This window comes from Doryrhamphus excisus, chromosome 14 (assembly GCF_030265055.1).
Source record: "Doryrhamphus excisus isolate RoL2022-K1 chromosome 14, RoL_Dexc_1.0, whole genome shotgun sequence".
Taxonomy (NCBI): Eukaryota; Metazoa; Chordata; class Actinopteri; order Syngnathiformes; family Syngnathidae; genus Doryrhamphus; species Doryrhamphus excisus.
Genome location: NC_080479.1, coordinates 11,337,474 through 11,355,963, shown reverse-complemented (window position 1 = coordinate 11,355,963; position 18,490 = coordinate 11,337,474). Strand labels below are relative to the sequence as shown.

At 41.5% G+C, this 18,490-nt stretch overlaps 4 protein-coding genes across 7 annotated transcripts; 3 read left to right on the top strand and 1 right to left on the bottom strand.

Annotated features, from left to right (window-relative positions):
• Nucleotides 1–1,643: 1,643 nt before the first annotated feature.
• Nucleotides 1,644–5,347, top strand: LOC131101649 (gap junction beta-3 protein-like). Its single transcript, XM_058046962.1, has 3 exons — nt 1,644–1,748; nt 3,202–3,665; nt 3,848–5,347. Exons 2-3 carry the CDS (start codon nt 3,276–3,278, stop codon nt 4,298–4,300), a joined length of 843 nt encoding a protein of 280 aa, XP_057902945.1. The 5' UTR covers nt 1,644–1,748; nt 3,202–3,275; the 3' UTR covers nt 4,301–5,347.
• Nucleotides 5,348–5,604: 257 nt separating this feature from the next.
• pef1 (penta-EF-hand domain containing 1) lies at nt 5,605–7,533 on the top strand. The gene is made up of 5 exons (XM_058047148.1): nt 5,605–5,745; nt 6,067–6,286; nt 6,352–6,507; nt 6,582–6,725; nt 6,800–7,533. Exons 1-5 carry the CDS (start codon nt 5,725–5,727, stop codon nt 7,027–7,029), a joined length of 771 nt encoding a protein of 256 aa, XP_057903131.1. The 5' UTR covers nt 5,605–5,724; the 3' UTR covers nt 7,030–7,533.
• A 143-nt stretch (nt 7,534–7,676) lies between these two features.
• On the top strand, nt 7,677–9,044 carry smim12 (small integral membrane protein 12). 2 transcript variants are annotated; one of them, XM_058047152.1, is made up of 2 exons: nt 7,677–7,785; nt 8,391–9,044. In XM_058047152.1, exon 2 carries the CDS (start codon nt 8,402–8,404, stop codon nt 8,672–8,674), a length of 273 nt encoding a protein of 90 aa, XP_057903135.1. In that variant the 5' UTR covers nt 7,677–7,785; nt 8,391–8,401; the 3' UTR covers nt 8,675–9,044. The 2 variants fall into 2 exon arrangements, with proteins under 2 accessions (XP_057903135.1, XP_057903134.1); XM_058047151.1 differs by lacking the exon at nt 7,677–7,785 and adding an exon at nt 7,796–7,942.
• A 4,307-nt stretch (nt 9,045–13,351) lies between these two features.
• On the bottom strand, nt 13,352–17,330 carry gja4 (gap junction protein alpha 4). 3 transcript variants are annotated; one of them, XM_058046929.1, is made up of 2 exons: nt 17,241–17,330; nt 13,352–14,986 (listed from the first exon to the last, which is right to left on the bottom strand). In XM_058046929.1, exon 2 carries the CDS (start codon nt 14,975–14,977, stop codon nt 13,937–13,939), a length of 1,041 nt encoding a protein of 346 aa, XP_057902912.1. In that variant the 5' UTR covers nt 14,978–14,986; nt 17,241–17,330; the 3' UTR covers nt 13,352–13,936. The 3 variants fall into 3 exon arrangements, with proteins under 3 accessions (XP_057902912.1, XP_057902913.1, XP_057902914.1); XM_058046930.1 differs by having other exon boundaries at nt 13,352–14,980; nt 17,241–17,285; XM_058046931.1 differs by lacking the exon at nt 17,241–17,330 and adding an exon at nt 15,889–16,689 and having other exon boundaries at nt 13,352–14,980.
• Between the last annotated feature and the right edge of the window lie 1,160 nt (nt 17,331–18,490).

Genomic DNA, 18,490 nt, shown 5'->3' with positions numbered 1-18,490 from the left:
TTGATGGTAGAATTTAGACCAGGGGTCTCAAACTCAATTTACTTGGGGGCCACTGGAGCTCAGGTCTGGGTGAGACTGGGCCGCATCCGGTTTTCCAAAAAAAAAAAACCCAAAATGCATTTATTAAAAACAAAAAAATTAAAAAAAACTTCGCTTTGGTTCCAATTTTCTGCAAGAAAAGCTAAGGGTGGCACGGCGGGCGAGTGGTTAGCGTGCAGACCTCACAGTTAGGAGACCAGGGTTCAATTCCACCCTCAGCCATCTCTGTGTGGAGTTTGCATGTTCTCCCCGTGCATGCGTGGGTTTCCTCCGGGTACTCCGGTTTCCTCCCACATTCCAAAAACATGCTAGGTTAATTGGCGACTCCAAATTGTCCATAGGTATGAATGTGAGTGTGAATGGTTGTTTGTCTATATGTGCCCTGTGATTGGCTGGCGACCAGTCCAGGATGTACCCCTCCTCTCGCCCAAAGACAGCTGGGATAGGTTCCAGCACCCTCGTGAGGAAAAAGCGGCAGAAAATGAATGAATGAAAAGCTCTGATAAAACATTCCACTGTTCTCAAATATCTTACTTTTTATTTTTCTACACAAAATAAGATGAAAAATAAATAAACAAATCAAGAATAAAGAAAATCAACCAATCAGTAATAAATAAATAAATATAATAATAATAATAAAACAGCAAATAATAAACCTTAAGAAACCACATATAGTTGGTGGGTAGACAAATTTTTTTTTTCAGATTAAAATTAACAAAGCATTATTAGAGCCCTGTAGACATCCTACAGAATTCAATGAAATAATTAGTGCCGATCAATACTGAAATTTCGATACTTCAGTCAGTTATGGTCATGAATTGGGAATAAAGTTTTATCCATTTTCTTATTCTCACTGTATGCTGGAGCCTATCCCAACTGTCTTTTTGCAGATTATTATTATTATTTTACTTATTTTCTTTTTTATATTTCAGACACATTTACACATATTTTATATGATTTAGTTTAGTCTTGTTGTATGTCAGCTTGGGTTAGCATGTATATATCAGGGATTTAATTGGTTTGCTTCTGGTGTCCCACAGGGATCTGTTGTCGGTCCACTATTTGTCTCTATTTATCTCCTTATCTACATTTTTTTTATCTAGATTTTTTTTTGTGGTTACTGTGGATCCAAAAACGGCATCATCGCCCATCAGGGATGTGTGTTACATTTGCACTTTTAATTTGTAGTGCTCCACATTATGTTGTCAGCGTGTCACAGGGACCATTTTTGGCTGCTCTGGGGCGGGGCGGCGCGGACCTCTCAGCAGAACTCACTACTGTCATGCGTCACTAGTCACTTTTGAGGAAATATGTCTGCATGGTTGTGAATGTTGGCAACATTGAGAGGGTGGAATATACACTTTGAACACACTTCTGCTTATGTATTCTGCTTATTTCCAATGATATCAATTGTGCAAATCCATTTTTTTTTATTTTTACTTAACTAGGTTCAACCTTGCTAATTAGGCTTATTCATTTCACTTTAACCTAAATTACCGTACTTGTTGACCAGCCCTCTTAATCAAATGAAGTTTCCAATTTTGGTCCCATTTTCCCCATCACTTAGTTTCATTTTCTCTATTGTGAAAATTCCCCCCTAACAAGTTCAGTTGAAATGAATGCGACAGTGTCGCTCCACCCACCCCGTCTATGAAAGCTCTATTTTATCCACCTGACTGTCAGTCAAGCTCTTTTCGAAGGCTTCTAAGGTATGGTGCTTGTTGACATTATGTAATGCGCGTCTACGTGTTTAGAATGTTGTTATGTTTCTCGGAACATACGGTGCATGTGTGTCTTTGTTTGTTTGTTCAGTTAAAATACTTAATACCGCCGGATTTTGCTGATTGTTGGTGTATGGGTCTGGGAAAAGTAACCAAAAAAGAGGAGATGCTATTTGCCAAGTACATTCATCTTGCAGGAGTTGTAACATTGGTTGATATTGAACATTATGCTTAAAGACATATTTGTGGAGTTTGGGTATATGAAAAACATTAGAAGTATTTCATAAATTTGCCTTCATTAAAAAAAAAAATCAAGGAAATATATAATCATATAATCAAAAATATATAATCAAAATATATAATCAAAAATATGTGCTGTAGTTTTTAAAGGAGAAAAGACGATGGGAAGGGCCGCACCTTGCCATCCTGGAGCGTTGACATGGCGATGAAAAAGAACACACTTACAGCTTGCTCAACCGGTACGGCAGGTCACATGAGTAACACGAGAACGGTGTGGCAGATGATCTCATTTTACATGATAACAAAGAAGGCTTTTAAAATTTAAAAGCCAAATTTCCTAACATTATTCTGTGTCACACGTTTTTGTTTATTTGCCTTTTGAATGAAGGTCAAAATACATCACATAACATCGTTTTAAAGCATGATTCTTCGGGAGGCAAATGGAAAGCAAGGCGCTCACGGCTGATTGGATGGTTAGACTTGGCTTCATTGATAATATTTCATTCAGCTGTCCTTCCATTTTCATTCTCCCCTATGCTAACTTCCTGTTTTTTAATCCATTTGACTTTTATTCAGCACACATATTTTGTTTATTGGGTGCAGTACACACCCTTGTAGGCGTTAAGCCAACTGCATAGCTAGAGGAGGAGGAAGCAATCTGAGAGGACCAACTCAAAGTAGAAACAAACAGTGATTAAGATATCCTATGGTGGCATCCAATTGGTTTTGTCGCTGCCATATGCATGTGGGATTATAGAGATGACAAACATGAAAGCCTGCCTGCGTATTTGAATATGTGACTAATCGACTGGAGAGTTCGTCTCGGCAGTGAAGATCAACCACAGAATGGTGACAAGGGATAGAATTGGCTTTACAAAAACAATGTTGGGAAAATTGTCCATTTTGGTGTTATGTTAGTAAATCCTTACAAACATATTGTAAGGATGTTTTTTCTCATGCGTTAAGAAACTAAGAAAAATTGAGTTAATAGTACAAATTCCAATTCCTCAAACTACTACTACTGGATATGCATCTCAATGCTGTCTTGTAAGTCAAAGGTAGATTACATTTTGAAGTTTGATGACGTCATGTGGGTTATGATGATGCAAGGTGCAATATAAGGACAAGCTTGCTATAATCATATACTGTATAGATTGGATGTCAGTCATTCGCTAATTTTCCTCTTCCTTTTCCCACTCAGGGTAGTCTCATTGAGAACTTCATCCACCCGGCCTCCCCCCTCCACCCGTCTTCCACCCCCCCCAGGCAGCAGCTATGAATTGGTCTGCCCTGGAGTCCCTCCTCAGCGGAGTCAACAAGTACTCCACGTCATTCGGTCGCGTCTGGCTCTCCGTGGTCTTCGTCTTCCGGGTGTTGGTGTTCGTGGTGGCGGCGCAAAGAGTGTGGGGTGACGAGAGCAAGGACTTTGTGTGCAACACGGCTCAGCCGGGCTGCAGCAACGTGTGCTACGACGCCATCTTCCCCATCTCTCACATCCGCCTGTGGGCCCTGCAGCTCATCTTTGTCACGTGCCCCTCCCTGTTGGTGACGGCACACGTGAAATACCGCGAGAAGAAAGACATGGTGTACACCCAAGCACACAAGGGGGCTCATCTTTATGCCAACCCTGGGAAGAAACGTGGAGGTCTGTGGTGGACCTACTTGGTAAGAATGAGTAAGATCAGCGTATTGGAAGTATGATGGCCAAAATCTAACCCTTTAAAAGTGCTTTTTACTCATAAACTGGTTCTCCAGACCCATTTTACTATCATAACATCATTAAGACAACAATTTTGCATAATAGTGAACCTCTAATGGAAACAATTCCATCCCTTCTGTCCAATTAGGTGAGCCTGCTGTTCAAGATCAGCTTTGACGGCGGCTTCCTTTACCTCCTCCACCACATTTACCACGGCTTCGACATGCCCCGACTGTCCAAGTGCTCCCTGGATCCATGCCCCAACACCGTGGACTGCTACATTTCACGGCCTACAGAGAAGAAAATCTTCACCCTCTTTATGGTGGTCTCCTCTGTTGTCTGCATCTTCATGTGCATCTGCGAGATGATTTACCTCATCTGCAAACGCGCCATGAAAAACAAAATGAAGAGGAACGAAAGGAAGTGGAAGGAGTTCTCCGGCAAACAGGAAATGACCCCGCTGTCGGCGCCCAGGTCAGAGTTCAGGTCCAAAACGTCTATCAGGATTGATCCCACCGCTTCCGTCCACAACCTCAATAACATGACGGCTGAGGAAGGACAGAAACCGCAACAAAATGGCAAAGTGGAGCACAGTAAATAAGGAGATATAAGGCTCTGCTGAGGAACATTTTCATCAATTCTGGGATGACTTGTGTAAATAGATTGACCGGCTTGCCACATTAAGGTACCTTCATGTAAATACTGCAGGATCTGGATGTTTGTGGATGTATTTTAGTGTAACAAATTCACTCATTAGTCCCTAACAACAAAAAAGGTCAGCTTCCCAAAAACTGCTGCTAAAATAATTTCAAAATAATGTTGCCTCCACCCAAAAAATTATCTCAAAAAAACGACTTCAGCCTGAAATATAAATATCAAATATAAATTATATGTTGGTTAGTCAAAGGCCAGTATGTTTACATAGCTTGATTGCTTGTTTTTTTTTTAAAAAAACAAAGCCAAAATAAAAACACAAAAACGCACTTTAAAAATCCAGCATCAATAACAGCACATATTTATCATTTCAGCACATTTGCAGAAAACACTTAAGAGGTGATACCTTTTGCTGCATGCTTTGAATGGGGAAAGGTAGTGCCACCTAGTGGACAAATTAAAGAGACAGTCGTCCAACTTCAGATCTGAAAGGATTGCATTAGTTTTTGTTATGATGAATGCGGAGTCAATAATCCAATGGTTTTTAACTGGATTTTCTATTCGCATTATGTGGGTTTTTGTGTTGCTTTGACAATGAATCTAATTAATCTAAACACAATTTGAAAAATTACACCTATGTTTATTCAAACAGCCAAAATAGCTTTAAAAAACAGCACTTGGATGGGTTTTAATAATGATCGGATGTTCTCAAAAGGGTCAAATATTGGCAATAAATACTGAAACTAAATGGTAAACCAGAAAATACTCAATTATAGTGCCCTCCATGGAAAACACAGCTTATGAGCACCAAGCACTTTTTTGTTATTATTATTATTGAAGTAATTTGTTTCATGTTTCTGGCTCACATTAGCACTAAGGATATTCTTGTTGAAGACAGTTGTTACAATGCATATTACATAGGGCCATGATTGTTACATGTTATATGTTGTATTTATTGTTTTGTGCGCTGCAAAGTAAAATCATTTTTAGTATATGTCTTGTTTGTCTATTTATTTTTTTAGTCAAAAACAGACAGGAAATAGTCATATTTTCTGTTATCGTGATCAAAATGTAAAATAAGCATACCCATGTTGATAAATAGACCATCAACAGGATAGTACGATATAGAGTGACAATGAACAACATACGTGCATTCTATGCATAGTCACAGTCAGTATCGGTATGCACGTCATGAGAGAAATGAGTCATTTTGGTTCCGTGTTGTCGTCATCCTATTTACACTCTCTTGTCCAATCAAAATCAAGATCGCTGGGTGCGGTTTAGACTGATGGCAAAAAAGAACCAATCACTGCTCAGCCTCCTCTGCAGGACCCGTCTTCCGGTAAAAGGAACTCCAGGGAGTCAGTAAAAATGAGTTACCAGTACGGAAAGGTAGAGTAATTCTTCCTACTTGTTTGTTATTTTGAATGTATTTCATTGAGACGCGACGTTGTCATGAACACCATGTTATTGCTTGACAGTTGTTTGTGATTTCCGGTTTAATTGGCGTTGATTCGATGCTAAATGTTGTTAGCATCTGGCTTCACAGCCTTAGTTGAAATATTGCACTACACGTCAGACAAACTACCATTGAAGAATTAAACATACAGCCAGTGAAAATGCGTTGCTTTAACTGTAAAAGTAGTATCGATATCCTATTTACCGAACAACATTGTTAAACGTCAATAAATATTTGCAATGAATTGTACTTAGGGCTATCCAGGACAGCCGTCTGCACCTCATGCTCCATACAGTGGAGGGAGTGGCCCGTATGGCCCGGCACCCTCTGCTCCATATGGGGGTACAGCAGGCCCACCAGGAGGCCAATATGGACCAGGACAAGGCGGGCACTATGGACCTGGACCAGGAGGCGCTTATGGCGGTTACGGTGGACACCCTCACGGTGCACCTTACAGGCAACCCGCTCCTTCAGGTATTGTGACGACAATCTGACAAACCGTCATCTTCTTCCCAACACATTCCTGGTTCTGTCCATAGGGAACATCCCTCCTGGTGTTAACGCAGAAGCCCAGCAGTGGTTCCATAGTGTCGACACAGACCATAGTGGCTTCATCAATATGAAGGAGCTCAAACAGGCGCTGGTCAACTCCAACTGGTCCACTTTTAACGATGAGACGTGCCTCATGATGATCAGTGAGTCCTACATCTTTTGTTAAATGCATAACATCTTTACATGCCTTTATCTGCATGATGTGTTTTCCTGTTAGACATGTTTGACAAGACAAGGTCAGGTCGCATGGACCTTTTTGGCTTCTCTGCCTTATGGGACTTCATGCAAAGGTGGAGAGCTCTCTTTCAGCAATATGACCGGGACCGCTCAGGTTCTATTAGTGGGACAGAGCTACATCAAGGTAAGCCCTTTTAAAAAAAAAAACATTAATACTAGAAGGCTCTGTTTCATCCCACTTGGGGATCTTTCCTCCAGCTCTTGCGCAGATGGGCTACAACATGAGCCCACAATTTTCCGAGGCATTGGTGCGGCGCTTCAGTGTCCATGCTGCCCGTCCGGGCATCCAATTAGACCGCTTCATCCAGGTGTGCACACAGTTGGAGAGCATGACGCACGTCTTCAGGGAGAAAGACACTAACAGGACAGGAAACATCCGCCTCAACTATGAGGATTTCCTATCGGGTGCCATCACCAGGCTAATGTGAGCATCCCAGTGACAGTCAGGCCTCCCATGCCTCCCTGCATTCGGTACACCAGCCAGTAGATCCTGTGGCTTGATGCTACATATAGTTGACACCAAAACAAATAAGGGCTAGAGGTGAAGTAGTGACATTTCCACCACAGAGGCCTTTCTGTTTATTGGGACAATTACTCTTTTGATTTTTCTCAAAGATGGGTCTCATAAATACTCCCTTTTACATGTCTGCTAAACTGGAGTAATTTAGGGTTGGTACTAAATGATAAACACATTTATATATTAAAAGAATTATGTCATGATCCCAAGCACTAAATTGAAAGTATTTCAATGTTTTTAAGTAACACCTCAGAATGTTTCATGATTGTAGAATCCACAAAAAGTATTTTTGGACCTCCATACCACTGATTAGCTGCAAATATATCCCTGTGTCTATATTTAATGAACAGATTGTATTTTACATTCCACTGAGACATGCCAAATATTTTTTTGAATGTCAAAACAAATAAAGAACTATTTCATAAAGTGTTTTCCTGATGAATGACTCATTTAAATATGCTGTGATTACGGGAAATGTTTTTGAAACTGACAAAAGTCTGCAGTGTAATATTTAAACCACTAGATGGTGCTAGCTAAAGTTATGGTGCTAAAGCCGCCTGTAGAGAACGAAGAAGAATTTCTGACCAATCACGTAACAAGCTGGGCGGGTCAACACCCCTCGGAAGTTACGTTCATCCGCTGCGGCACCAACGTGAAAACGGTGAAGGTGAGTCAAATAACACAATGTTACTGCTCAATTAAAATTGAAATAGTAAAATAATACAGAAAATGGGCACTTGGGTGTGTTTCGTTAAATATACACCCGGTGTGGGGTTGGCGCCACAATATGAACTGCGGGAACATAATAAACCGGCCATCCCAAGGTGCGAAGTAAATGACTCACAAGAGTCACTCATTTACAGGGCAGTATTTGAGAATTACAAATAATTACAAAATACAGTCAAAGTCTAACGTCAGTCTGTATACGCGAAGAACCGCTATTCTACCGGGTGTAGAACCATGAATGATTTTAAGTAATGATCTGTTGTTGTGTAAGGGCTGAGCATGAATGACTGTATAACTGTCAGGTGATCAGAATCCTCCCAAAGCGAAGTACACAAAATAGCGTAACATAATGTGATTTTTAAAAGTATACATAGTAATAAAGTGAACATACAGCCACCAGAACAACTCAACTCACAACAACTTTCCAATTTTAGTGCGTTTGTTAGGTTTTACCACAAGGGGGCGCTACCCCTGAAGAAGTCAGGTAAAAAACCCCAAGCATTTATCTGTCACCTAAAATGAACAAATTGTCTTTCAATCTCTCAGACGTGCACATCATGTGGCCCGTTGTGTGGACAGCCATGCGGACCTACGCTCCGTACATCACCTTTCCTGTGGCCTTTGTGGTGGGAGCGGTGGGCTACCACCTGGAGTGGTTCATCAGGGGGACGCCCAAACCCCGCGAGGACAAGAGCATTCTGGAACTGAGGGAGGAGAGGACACTGCAGGAGCAAGCCGGGATGGACGGCACTCAGGTGCTCAGTCTCAAAGACAAAATGGAGTTTACTCCCAAAGCGGCTCTCAACAGGAACCGGCCTGAAGAGAGCTAACCTCATTTTCTTCCAAGCGGGACCCTTTTTTTTTATAGGATGACAAAACTATTCCTCACAGCTGGTCACTGCACTTTGGAAATAACAATCAAGAAGCATAAGCACATGTGTACTTTTGATGTTTTCGTCTGTTTTCCACTCTACACTCTTACAGCTACACCAAATGTGACAAAAGGAGCGATTCTTAAGCTGCTATACATGTCAGAAACAGTCACGGGGTCTTTGATGGTATGCAGCCATCTATGTGGGAGGTCTGGTGATGTAGCTTAGTCTGCTTTAGTCCTATTATGGCATGGAACAACATCGAGACTTTCTTATTAGAAAGTTGTAAGCTGTGCACACTGCCTGATTCGACTGTACGTCATGCGGGTGGGGGTGGGGGGGGGGGGGGGGGGGGATAAAAAGCCCAAATTGTCCAACTCTGAGAATCAATCATTGCGGCTCCAGTCTGTAGTGACTATTGTTACAAATGAACTGAGCTTCAAAGTGACAGGAAGGAAGTCAGGATGGCTCATTCAGCCTCATGGAGGAAAGCCTGGAGTCTAAAGGGGAGCGCAAAAGACAAAATAATGCTGAAGGAGGAAGTGGCTGACACATTCATGTGAGGAACCTTGGCCTCTTTTTGCTTGTGAGGAATAAATCATGATAAAAAGATAACACATTGGTTGTACATCCTTTTTTTTTTACTTTAATAAGGATTTGGAGTGCATGAGAAAGCAGAAAGGAAAATATAACCTTCTGTATATTGCACAAGCCGGTCGTAACAGAACCAATGTTGTGATAGCTGCCTGCGTTTGCAATTAGCACTTTAAAGCGCATGCAGAGGTAAATAAAGCTGCTGGATGCTGACCACTCCTAATCCTTCAAATGTAGGAACTGTTAAAACCAATGTTTCATTCGGACAGACCCTATAGCGGTTTTTGGCCTTTGCAAACGAGCACCCGGCGACTATTTAATGAATATAATGGCATCATTTGAAGCATGTGAAGAATTTATTTCATAATGTCTATTCCTTTAATCAAATCTTAAGTAGCTTCACTGAATCCCAAGATGTGAAACACATACTTCAATAGGAATCTTTAATGGATTGGAAGACGCCGTCATGAATACGGAACAGACTTTTATGGGAAGGAACTTTTAAAACAGGATTTGTACAGGATGCTGATAATTATTCAGCACACTGCTGTGTTAAATAATGAAGGTCCATGTCCTCCGAGCTCCAGGAGCTTCTCCCTTGTGTGCCTGAATGTTCCACTCAGCTAACATGGTCCAACTATGATCTCCACTCTCACTTTCAGACAACAAATGTAGGAAGAAGATGCTGGACGACGCACGGAGAGGAAGTTAAGAAGGAACGTGTCCTTCTGGGACAGATAAGGACAGGTAACAATGGACCAGCTCCTTACTGTGGGAACTGAACACCAAGCAACCTGGGAACGTGTTTCATTGTTTGTGCTGGAAGATGCTGAATAATGGCTAATCCTGGATGGTCTGTCTGTTTTTTTTAGGCTCTTTTCTAAAGAGGTCCAGTCCAACATCCTGAGTGGACAGACTGGATAGAGCTGCAGGAACAATGCTGCTGAATAAACACACTTTCACATAGGATGCAGGTATGCAAAAATCGCATTTCCGTCATGGCGGTGTTCTTATGCATCTACTAATGTTAAAGAATCCTTTAAAAAAATCATCCTGCACCCAAACAGTGACCCAGATCACCCCCAAAATGTATATCCCATATCCCATTTCCGACAATTCCTGAAAATTTCATATAAATCCACTCTTCAAGTTATTACACAAAAAGAAAAATGCCAGCGAAAACAAACTGCTTGAAAACAGGACCTAGTCAAAGATCCTCTACAAGACCGAATCTGGTGCTTTTAAGGGCCTAGTGCACACAATGCCAGTCAAAGATCCTCTCTGAGACGAGGAGGGCTATGCTGTTTAAGTCAAAGATCCTCTATATGTGAAGAGTGCTGCAAAAATGTTAGCAGTTCACAAACTGAACTTTTGAGTCCGATGAGGCATCATTCTCCTCCTGGCTCCTGACGGGCAGCGTGGGACAATGCCCTCATTGTCAGGGGGAACAATCCTCAGCACGCCAGTCTCTGGGGGAGAAACAATACTGGAAGAGGAAACACATCCAGAGCCACTTCCTGTCCAGAATCTAAATTTAGGGAAGTTTTGCTGAGAAGGAAAATGCCCAAATGGAGGGCGAGCTGCTTTGGACTTGCTGTTGTAGGACACGCTCCGACCTACACAGCATCATTCCTCATTCCTGCCCAATAAAAGTCCATCGACATACTTTTACTAGCGCTGCCTGGCATGTGAATGTCTTCATTAGACTCGTGTTGTTCATTCCCAACTTCTCGCCTGTTTATGCGGCCTTGTTAAAATGATTTATGTAACAGGAGGTCAGACATTTAGTACCAGATACCAGATTTAGTTCTCAACCTTTCTATCTCGTGTCCCCATGTCGATATTATCACTACCAGAGTAGTATCACATCTATCTATACTGCGGACCGAATCATACAAAAACTCTCATTGTATTCTGATTATAATCATGATTAATAAATCTTCAATTTGAAAAAGGTTAGAGTAAAACGTATCAGTGCCAGGAATACTGGCCCCTTGTATCGGATCAATATTCGGCAGGATTCATGGAATGAGGTGAGTGGTATAGGCACGTCGTCGTATTATCAGCATCACCAACTCTGACAGGAAACGCATCAGCGATGACTCCAACAATCTCAGGAAACAGGGTCACAATGGCAAGTCCATCCCGAAGGATTGCATACAGTCTTCCGATACTCCCATCCAATGACACGCCCATAAAGCTAACTGGTCAACATAAAGAATGGACAATCAACAATACGAATGCTCACGCTGGCTCCAGTTGGCAGACACGGGTCGACCCCTGCAATCTGTTCCGTGACACCCCCCCACTCCCCTCACTGTTTCACTTGGTGAAAACACCCACAGTAACAATAACACGACTACACCAACCTGGACTGAGATAACAAGGCTAAGCGGGAATGCCGGCCAACTTTTACTGAATAGACTCGGAACCAGGCGGCTTGGATTGTTTTTACGCAACAATAACTGCCAATAAAAGTTCCTCTTTGAGGACGGCCTTCCTATTATTGTCTAATTGTGCCACATTTCTGTGTAAATGCTGCAAAGCCAAACCAAAAAACAACAAAAAAAACATGAGCCACCCAGTGCAACCCAATTTGGATCAGCACCAATCATCTCCCGCAAAGCGCTTCTACTCCTGCACTGATGTACAAAAAAGGATGAAAATTTGCCAAAACATGCTCTCCCATTGCGTCGCTTGTGCTATTATTTTCCAGTCAAATACACCACATGGCAGCACCGTTATTAAACATCGGCATTTGACCCCATAAGTCGGATTGACTTGAGATGTCTCATACTTCTACAAAACACCCACTGTAACTGTAGGATGTTTAGAATCTGGCACACCCATTTAGGGGACTGACAAGCAAATGTGTGTAAAATTTGAGAAAGATTGGTTGAACCAAAAGGGGGCGGGACCCATAAATCATTCACCATTTACTCGGACCGCAGTTGGCCCATGTGCCACAGGTTCCCCACTAGTGGCAATATTATTGTAGATGGAGACGAGGCAAGCAATCTTCACTCGCTAAATGTACTGCAAAAAAGGTCAGTAAGGATAATTCATAATGCTGCCTACAGATAACATACTAACTCCTTATTTCTAAAATCACAAATACTTCAACTTGCTGATATAGTTAATTTTCAAACAGCTAAAATAATGCATAAGGCTAAAAATAACCAATTAGCTAAAAATGTCTACAAGAGAGGAGAAATATGATCTCAGGGAAGAACAACATTTGAAACACTTATATGCTAGGACTACGTTAAAAAGCCATAGCATTTCAGTATGAGGAATCAAACTATGGAATGGATTGAGTAAGGACCTCAAACAATGCACAACGATGAGCCAATTCAAGAAACAATACAAGCAGTTGATGTTTGCTAAATACAAGGATGAAGAGTCTTGAACCAGTCACGATGTGCTATATATATCACTATATTGACACTTACTATGGTACCCATTATGTCATTGGATGGTCATATCACCTCCTACTTCGGTACGAGGTACATTATTAAAAAAAAAAAAAAACAAAACCTTAAACTGTATTATGGAAAGCAGGAAGTGAACAAATGTAACAGTTACTGATTGTAAAAGTACCAGATGGAGGGGTAGGATTTAATAAGCTTTGCTTCTTCCTACTCCTTTTGGACATGTGGAACTGTGAACTGATTATGTGATGCATTCAATTGTAATCTGATGCATGTTCAAATGAAATAAAACCATTACCATTACATTAGCATATTTTACATTAAAAAAACACCCCACCTTAAGAACAGACTGAAATAATGATCAGGTTGATTAGGACTTCAGAGCATTTTGGTTAAAGGTGCTGAGTCTTTGCTTTGTGTCAATTTCAGGGCATGAAAAGTGTGTTCATCAGACCTCCTTAAAGGATGCATAGTAGAGCCAGAAAAAAGTAGCTTATATTTAGATCTATTGAACTGACACTACAGCCATGAGGCGCCATCTACTAATCATCCCTAAATCTGATTGCAGTCCAAATGAAGTACATTAGCCTGACCATGTGATGTATCACTTTATTTTCCTCAGTATAATAAATAACAGATGCCTTTGATATAAATACATATTTCACATACATTTCATTCATTTTGTACCACTTTTAGTCCATCAAGTTTGCAGTCACTAATCCTTTCAAGCTTTTAAGCCAACCGGATGCTACATAGTGGTCCTCTCTGCCTCCTGCTTCAGTACTAAAGTTTGCATCGGATGAATAAGACTCTCCCTGTTAACTCCGGGGAAGCATCCGGTGCATGCGTGCGTGCATCCACACAGCCGTTATCCTCATGGGAGCTGAGCTGAGACCAGAACATTCCGTGATGTGGTCAGAGAAGACCTCCAGGGGGGGGTGATAGTGTGGACCTCAAGAGACTGGGAGACTGTATTTATTTATAACGAGTCATAACCAAACACATTCACGCTTATTTGATGTAAAAGCAAGTATCTCATGACTAAGGTCAGCCTTGGGGGTGTTGAAGTTTGAAAAGGTCCGTTGTCTGGCGTCTTTGGAGTCTCGGAGGCGATGGGTTGACAGTACGACTCCTGTTGGTTATTTCTTCTGAGTGGACACATCTTTTAATCCAGGGTGGAAAGTCTGCGAGTGTGTTAGACGTAGTGCTTCTGTTTTGAAGGCACCTTGTGGTGGTTCTTGCTGTTCCTGGATGAATGTGGTGTCCTGATGGCCTCTACGCAGTTCCTGTAGCTAGGAAGCACGTCACTCCCAGCTTCCGTGGGCGCCCAGTTGACCGTTATAGCCAGATCTCCAAAGCTCTCACAAGGGTTGGTGGTGTAGCCGGTAGCTTCGCTCGGCACTGGTAGACTCCCACTGTAGGATTCCGGAGCTTCTTCTCGGAGCGCCGGCGTCTCCTGTTTGGCTGCAGCCGCCGCCTGATCCAATCGTGGTCGATACACCTCTCCTTGGTACCGTTTCTCCAAGCGGTGGGAAATGGCAAGCTGGAGCAGGTGGAGGAGTTCGATGAGGTTGAGGAGCAAGGAGATGGCGGCGATGGCCTGGGTGTAGATGGTGAAGATGGTCTTCTCCGTTGGGCGGGAGACAAAGCAGTCCACCGTGTGAGGGCAGGGGAACCCTACGCACTCGAATTTTGCTTCAATGAGGAAGCCGTCATAAAGGAACCACAGCCCCACGATGAAGCCAACCTCGAGGAGAACCTTCAAGAAGATGCTGAATGTATACGCACATAACAGCTTGCCTTTCAGCTTTGGAGCTTCTGGTGGATTCCTCTCAGCTATGCTTACTTTCCTCGCACCGCCATCTTTGTTCTTATGTTTTGCATCATCTTCCGACTGCTTATCGTCCTTTCCTGCTTCTTTTTCCTTCGCCGATCTTATAGCCACGTATCCGAAGTAGAAGATGGTCGGCGTGGAGACGAAGATGACTTGAAGAACAAAGTAGCGGAAGTGCGAGATGGGGAAGGCTTTGTCGTAGCAGACGGCCATGCAGCCGGGTTGCCGCGTGTTACAGATGAAGTCGGCTTGCTCGTCGTCCCAGGCGGACTCGGCAGCTGCGCCGAGGACCAGCATGCGAAACAGGAAGAGAACGGTTAGCCAGATGCGGCCGATGCCTGTCGAATACTCCTGACCCTCCTCCAGCAGGTGCTCCAGGAAGGACCAGTCAGCTCTGGACATCCTCTGCTCCTTCGAGGACCATCAGAGACAAGGAAGGATCAAGGTCATTGAAATACTTGGACAAGTCAAGGTGTATTATGTTCTGAACTCCTGTTTCCATGCCGGTGTTTTATTGAACGTTGTGTATTGAATGTTGATCTTCTTTAGACCCCATACTAGATGACCTTGAACACCACAGCTGCTATAGAACCAATGTTGTATCAGTGCGGAGCAAGCAGTAGGGAAAATTACCAACATTTTAAAGCGCATACAGAGCTAGATAAAGCTGCTGGATGCAAGATATTCAAAATGATAATTTAAAAAAAAAATACATCAGGAGGTTGCCTACAGCCACAGCTGTTAAAGGACTGGTTTTCAAGATAGTACCAGCATTCAAATGTACGACTCGCATTCTTACTTCGGGTACACCGAGTGAAGTACACCGACGTACAGTAACACACGCACTGGTTATGTTGTTGTCAGCGAATGATAGCAATTTGGCCAAGTTTAGCCACTAATGTCAGCCATCATAGAATGTATCATAGCCACACAATGGCTCCAAATTGTCGGTGACTTCACTGAGACTGCTCTGGAACGGGTTGTGTTTTGTGTTTTTGGACACCGTGCACCCCGGCGACTATCAGCATTAATTGAATAAAATCATTAATCACATTTGTGGCGTATTTCTCAAGTCGTCATACGCCGTCCCCATTTCTGTTAGCAAATATGCTTCCTCGTGCGAAAGGGAGGAAAAACAACACCATAACGAGGTTTAATTCGATTTTCCAACTCTCTGTAGGTCTAATCCCTGCAAGACGAATCTGTCTCATCCATACTTGATGAGTTTAATCTCTCCCAGACTTTAGAGTGACTGTTTTCCTCCACTTCTTACGTAAACATCCTATTATTTTGCAACCGTCGTTAAAAGGCACCTTTTTATAGTCTGTTGTTCACGTTCAAATTAGACGGCCGCAAGTACACTCTCAGTCATTATGGAGGTAGAAAAACGGTCCACCGCTGCTTTTTACGGCTACATTTCTCAAAAGCCAACACTTAACACCTAACTGGTATTTGATTTCCGCACCAGGGGTTTTAACAAGCACGTAGCTAATGCAGAAATATTTACGTCTCTCCGACTCTTTTTATTCCATTTGCTTCTTCTATGAGCTCACGCTGTTGTTCCCTCCACAACAAGACATCATATTCCATACTAGAGTGGACTAAAAAGAAAACGAGTGGAAGCAGCTTTGCTAACTTGCAGCAGGGCTTCAATGGGAATATTCAATTGCTGCACAAAATGATTGCTTTAATTGTTTTATGTCTTGAGAGGCTTTGCCGGGAGGGGGTGGAATCTGGAGTGTTTAATGATAATGACACAGTAGCTTGTTGGGAAGCACCATACACATACACACACACACACATCTGAGTAAACATCCTGTGTGAGGGAACTGAGGCACCGCTGTGACACTTGTTGACATATTTAGACTACTTGATGTTTTTCTGTTAGTTCAGTCCTTCGGAGAAAAGGCAACATCAACGCAGGGAAAATAAAGTCAGTGCACACTCACTGTGACAGCACAGTGGAATTATGGGTAAAGACTGGCCTAATAGACAAAAAGTACATTAATAAAGACAAAAGTACTTGGCACTATGCAGTAATAGGAACTTTAGAGATACCAACATATGAAAAGACGGGAAAACAATGGAAAATGTGAGCATTGCAAGTCTTGTTTTTTGTATTGTCTCATATCATACTGTGGATGCTCAATAAAAAATGAGAAAAAAAGCATAATTATGTCTATTAAATGGCATAAAAAGTACATTAAAGAGAGAAAAGCATTTATTACGATGACTAAAAGGAACTTAGCATTTATTTAAAGTCAAAATAAATCTAAAAAAATACAGAGCAATAAAATGGGGTAACAATTTTGATGGATAAAACCAAAAAATAATCTTTTTTTGCGAGATCCATAGTGCAATAATGCAAAAGTACTGCATTGAAAATTATTATTAATATATATATATTTTTAGTATTGGCATTTTGGAAATATTTAACCAATAAAAAGGAGTAAAGAAATGAATACATACTATGAAGAAATAGATCAGACATGGAGTAGAAATAGTAGAAACACATTTTTGGGATGATAAGTCAATGTAACTCTTAACTAGAGAACGAGCATCTTAACAACACTGTACTACAGTGAATACTGTCTGTAATACTAATAATAAGTATTACTCAAAAGAGAAATTCATCTTTGAATGGAAGCCATCCAAAAGAAGGTACCTTTCTCTCTCGTAGGTGGTCTCGGTCTCCCTCCTTCCTTCCTCCCTCAGTGCTGCTCTCAGTCTTACTCGCCTTCTTCTTTAAAAAGATTCCATGTCATCGGAAAAAAAAAGAGAACTTTCCCATGCTTGCAAAATTAACTTTAACCCCTCCCTCAGGAACTCTGTCCAGGAAATGGGATGGATGAAGCCAAAAGTGTACGTCCACACAGTGTTTTCACTCCCAATCTCATCAAATAACTTCAACTATCTGATTAAATTCATATCATGACAGTAATGACACAATACTTCATTTGTTTGTCGCCTCAGAGGTTAACTATGTTAAGATTTGACTTGATGGTAACCAGCAGTGTAATTGCTCACATCGACCACACCATGGCGCTGCTCGCCTAATTTACAAGGGGGTACTCTCTGTTTTGCAGCACTTATTTGTTAAACACCACCAAATCATCTTAGATTGTATGTATTAGTTTTTATTTATTTTCTTTTTAAAATATCATTTGGACATATTACAAAGTTAATCAGCAATCATTATATTGTCTATTATTATTTATTTAATTGTGTGACATTTTAATTTAATATACATACGTCATCATTATTTTGTATTAATTTAAATTCAAATTAAATTATTTGACTGCAAAAATATTTTTATTTTTTATTTATATTTTAATTTCATATTTTTCTTTACAAATCATATCAGTGAATTTCATTTTAAATGTTTTCCTTTCAATTGTTTGTAATGAATTTTATTATGTATATAATTGCTACATACAGTATGTGTATATTTCTGGTGTAGAATTTCCTACAAATGAAGAAAAACTATGTTACGCAAGACCAATATGCTCATTCAGCCCAGTATGTATTCATTTTGAAGCTGAGGTAATGCAAAAGCTGGTTGGGTGCAGATTAAACAGAAACATGCATCTTTTCAAAAGCTACTGCAAATGCAAACTGAATATGCAAGTAAAAATCCAGCTTGAAGCCAAGATGCTCTCTTATCTGTTTTGGCCGTAAAACACACCCAGATTCTGCACTGAACACTCAAACTGTGCATGACGACGATGTGCAAACAAGCTAGTTGGACAGAAACTTCTGCATGACTTAAAACGCTTAAAAATGTCTTCGCCGGTCATCACTCGGACGCCCCGCTCGGTCAGATTCAAGTGTTTAGTCAGGGGTCATCTTCTCAAGGTTCAACTCAATCAGCGCTGCGGGGCCGCCACGTCCCAAAATGGCGATTCAGAGGGCGGC

What these genes read in the sequence shown, in the direction of transcription:
- smim12 (XM_058047151.1), top strand. Translation starts at nt 7,906, where the DNA reads ATGAACTGCGGGAACATAATAAACCGGCCATCCCAAG. An exon ending in AATAAACCGGCCATCCCAAG is followed by an intron (nt 7,943 to 8,390) that starts GTGCGAAGTAAA and finishes TCAATCTCTCAG; the next exon opens with ACGTGCACATCATGTGGCCC.
- gja4 (XM_058046929.1), bottom strand. Translation starts at nt 14,977, where the DNA reads ATGTCCAGAGCTGACTGGTCCTTCCTGGAGCACCTGCTGGAGGAGGGT.
- pef1 (XM_058047148.1), top strand. Translation starts at nt 5,725, where the DNA reads ATGAGTTACCAGTACGGAAAG. An exon ending in CAGGCAACCCGCTCCTTCAG is followed by an intron (nt 6,287 to 6,351) that starts GTATTGTGACGA and finishes TTCTGTCCATAG; the next exon opens with GGAACATCCCTCCTGGTGTT. An exon ending in GACGTGCCTCATGATGATCA is followed by an intron (nt 6,508 to 6,581) that starts GTGAGTCCTACA and finishes TTTTCCTGTTAG; the next exon opens with ACATGTTTGACAAGACAAGG.
- LOC131101649 (XM_058046962.1), top strand. Translation starts at nt 3,276, where the DNA reads ATGAATTGGTCTGCCCTGGAGTCCCTCCTCAGCGGAGTCAACAAGTAC. An exon ending in GTCTGTGGTGGACCTACTTG is followed by an intron (nt 3,666 to 3,847) that starts GTAAGAATGAGT and finishes CTGTCCAATTAG; the next exon opens with GTGAGCCTGCTGTTCAAGAT.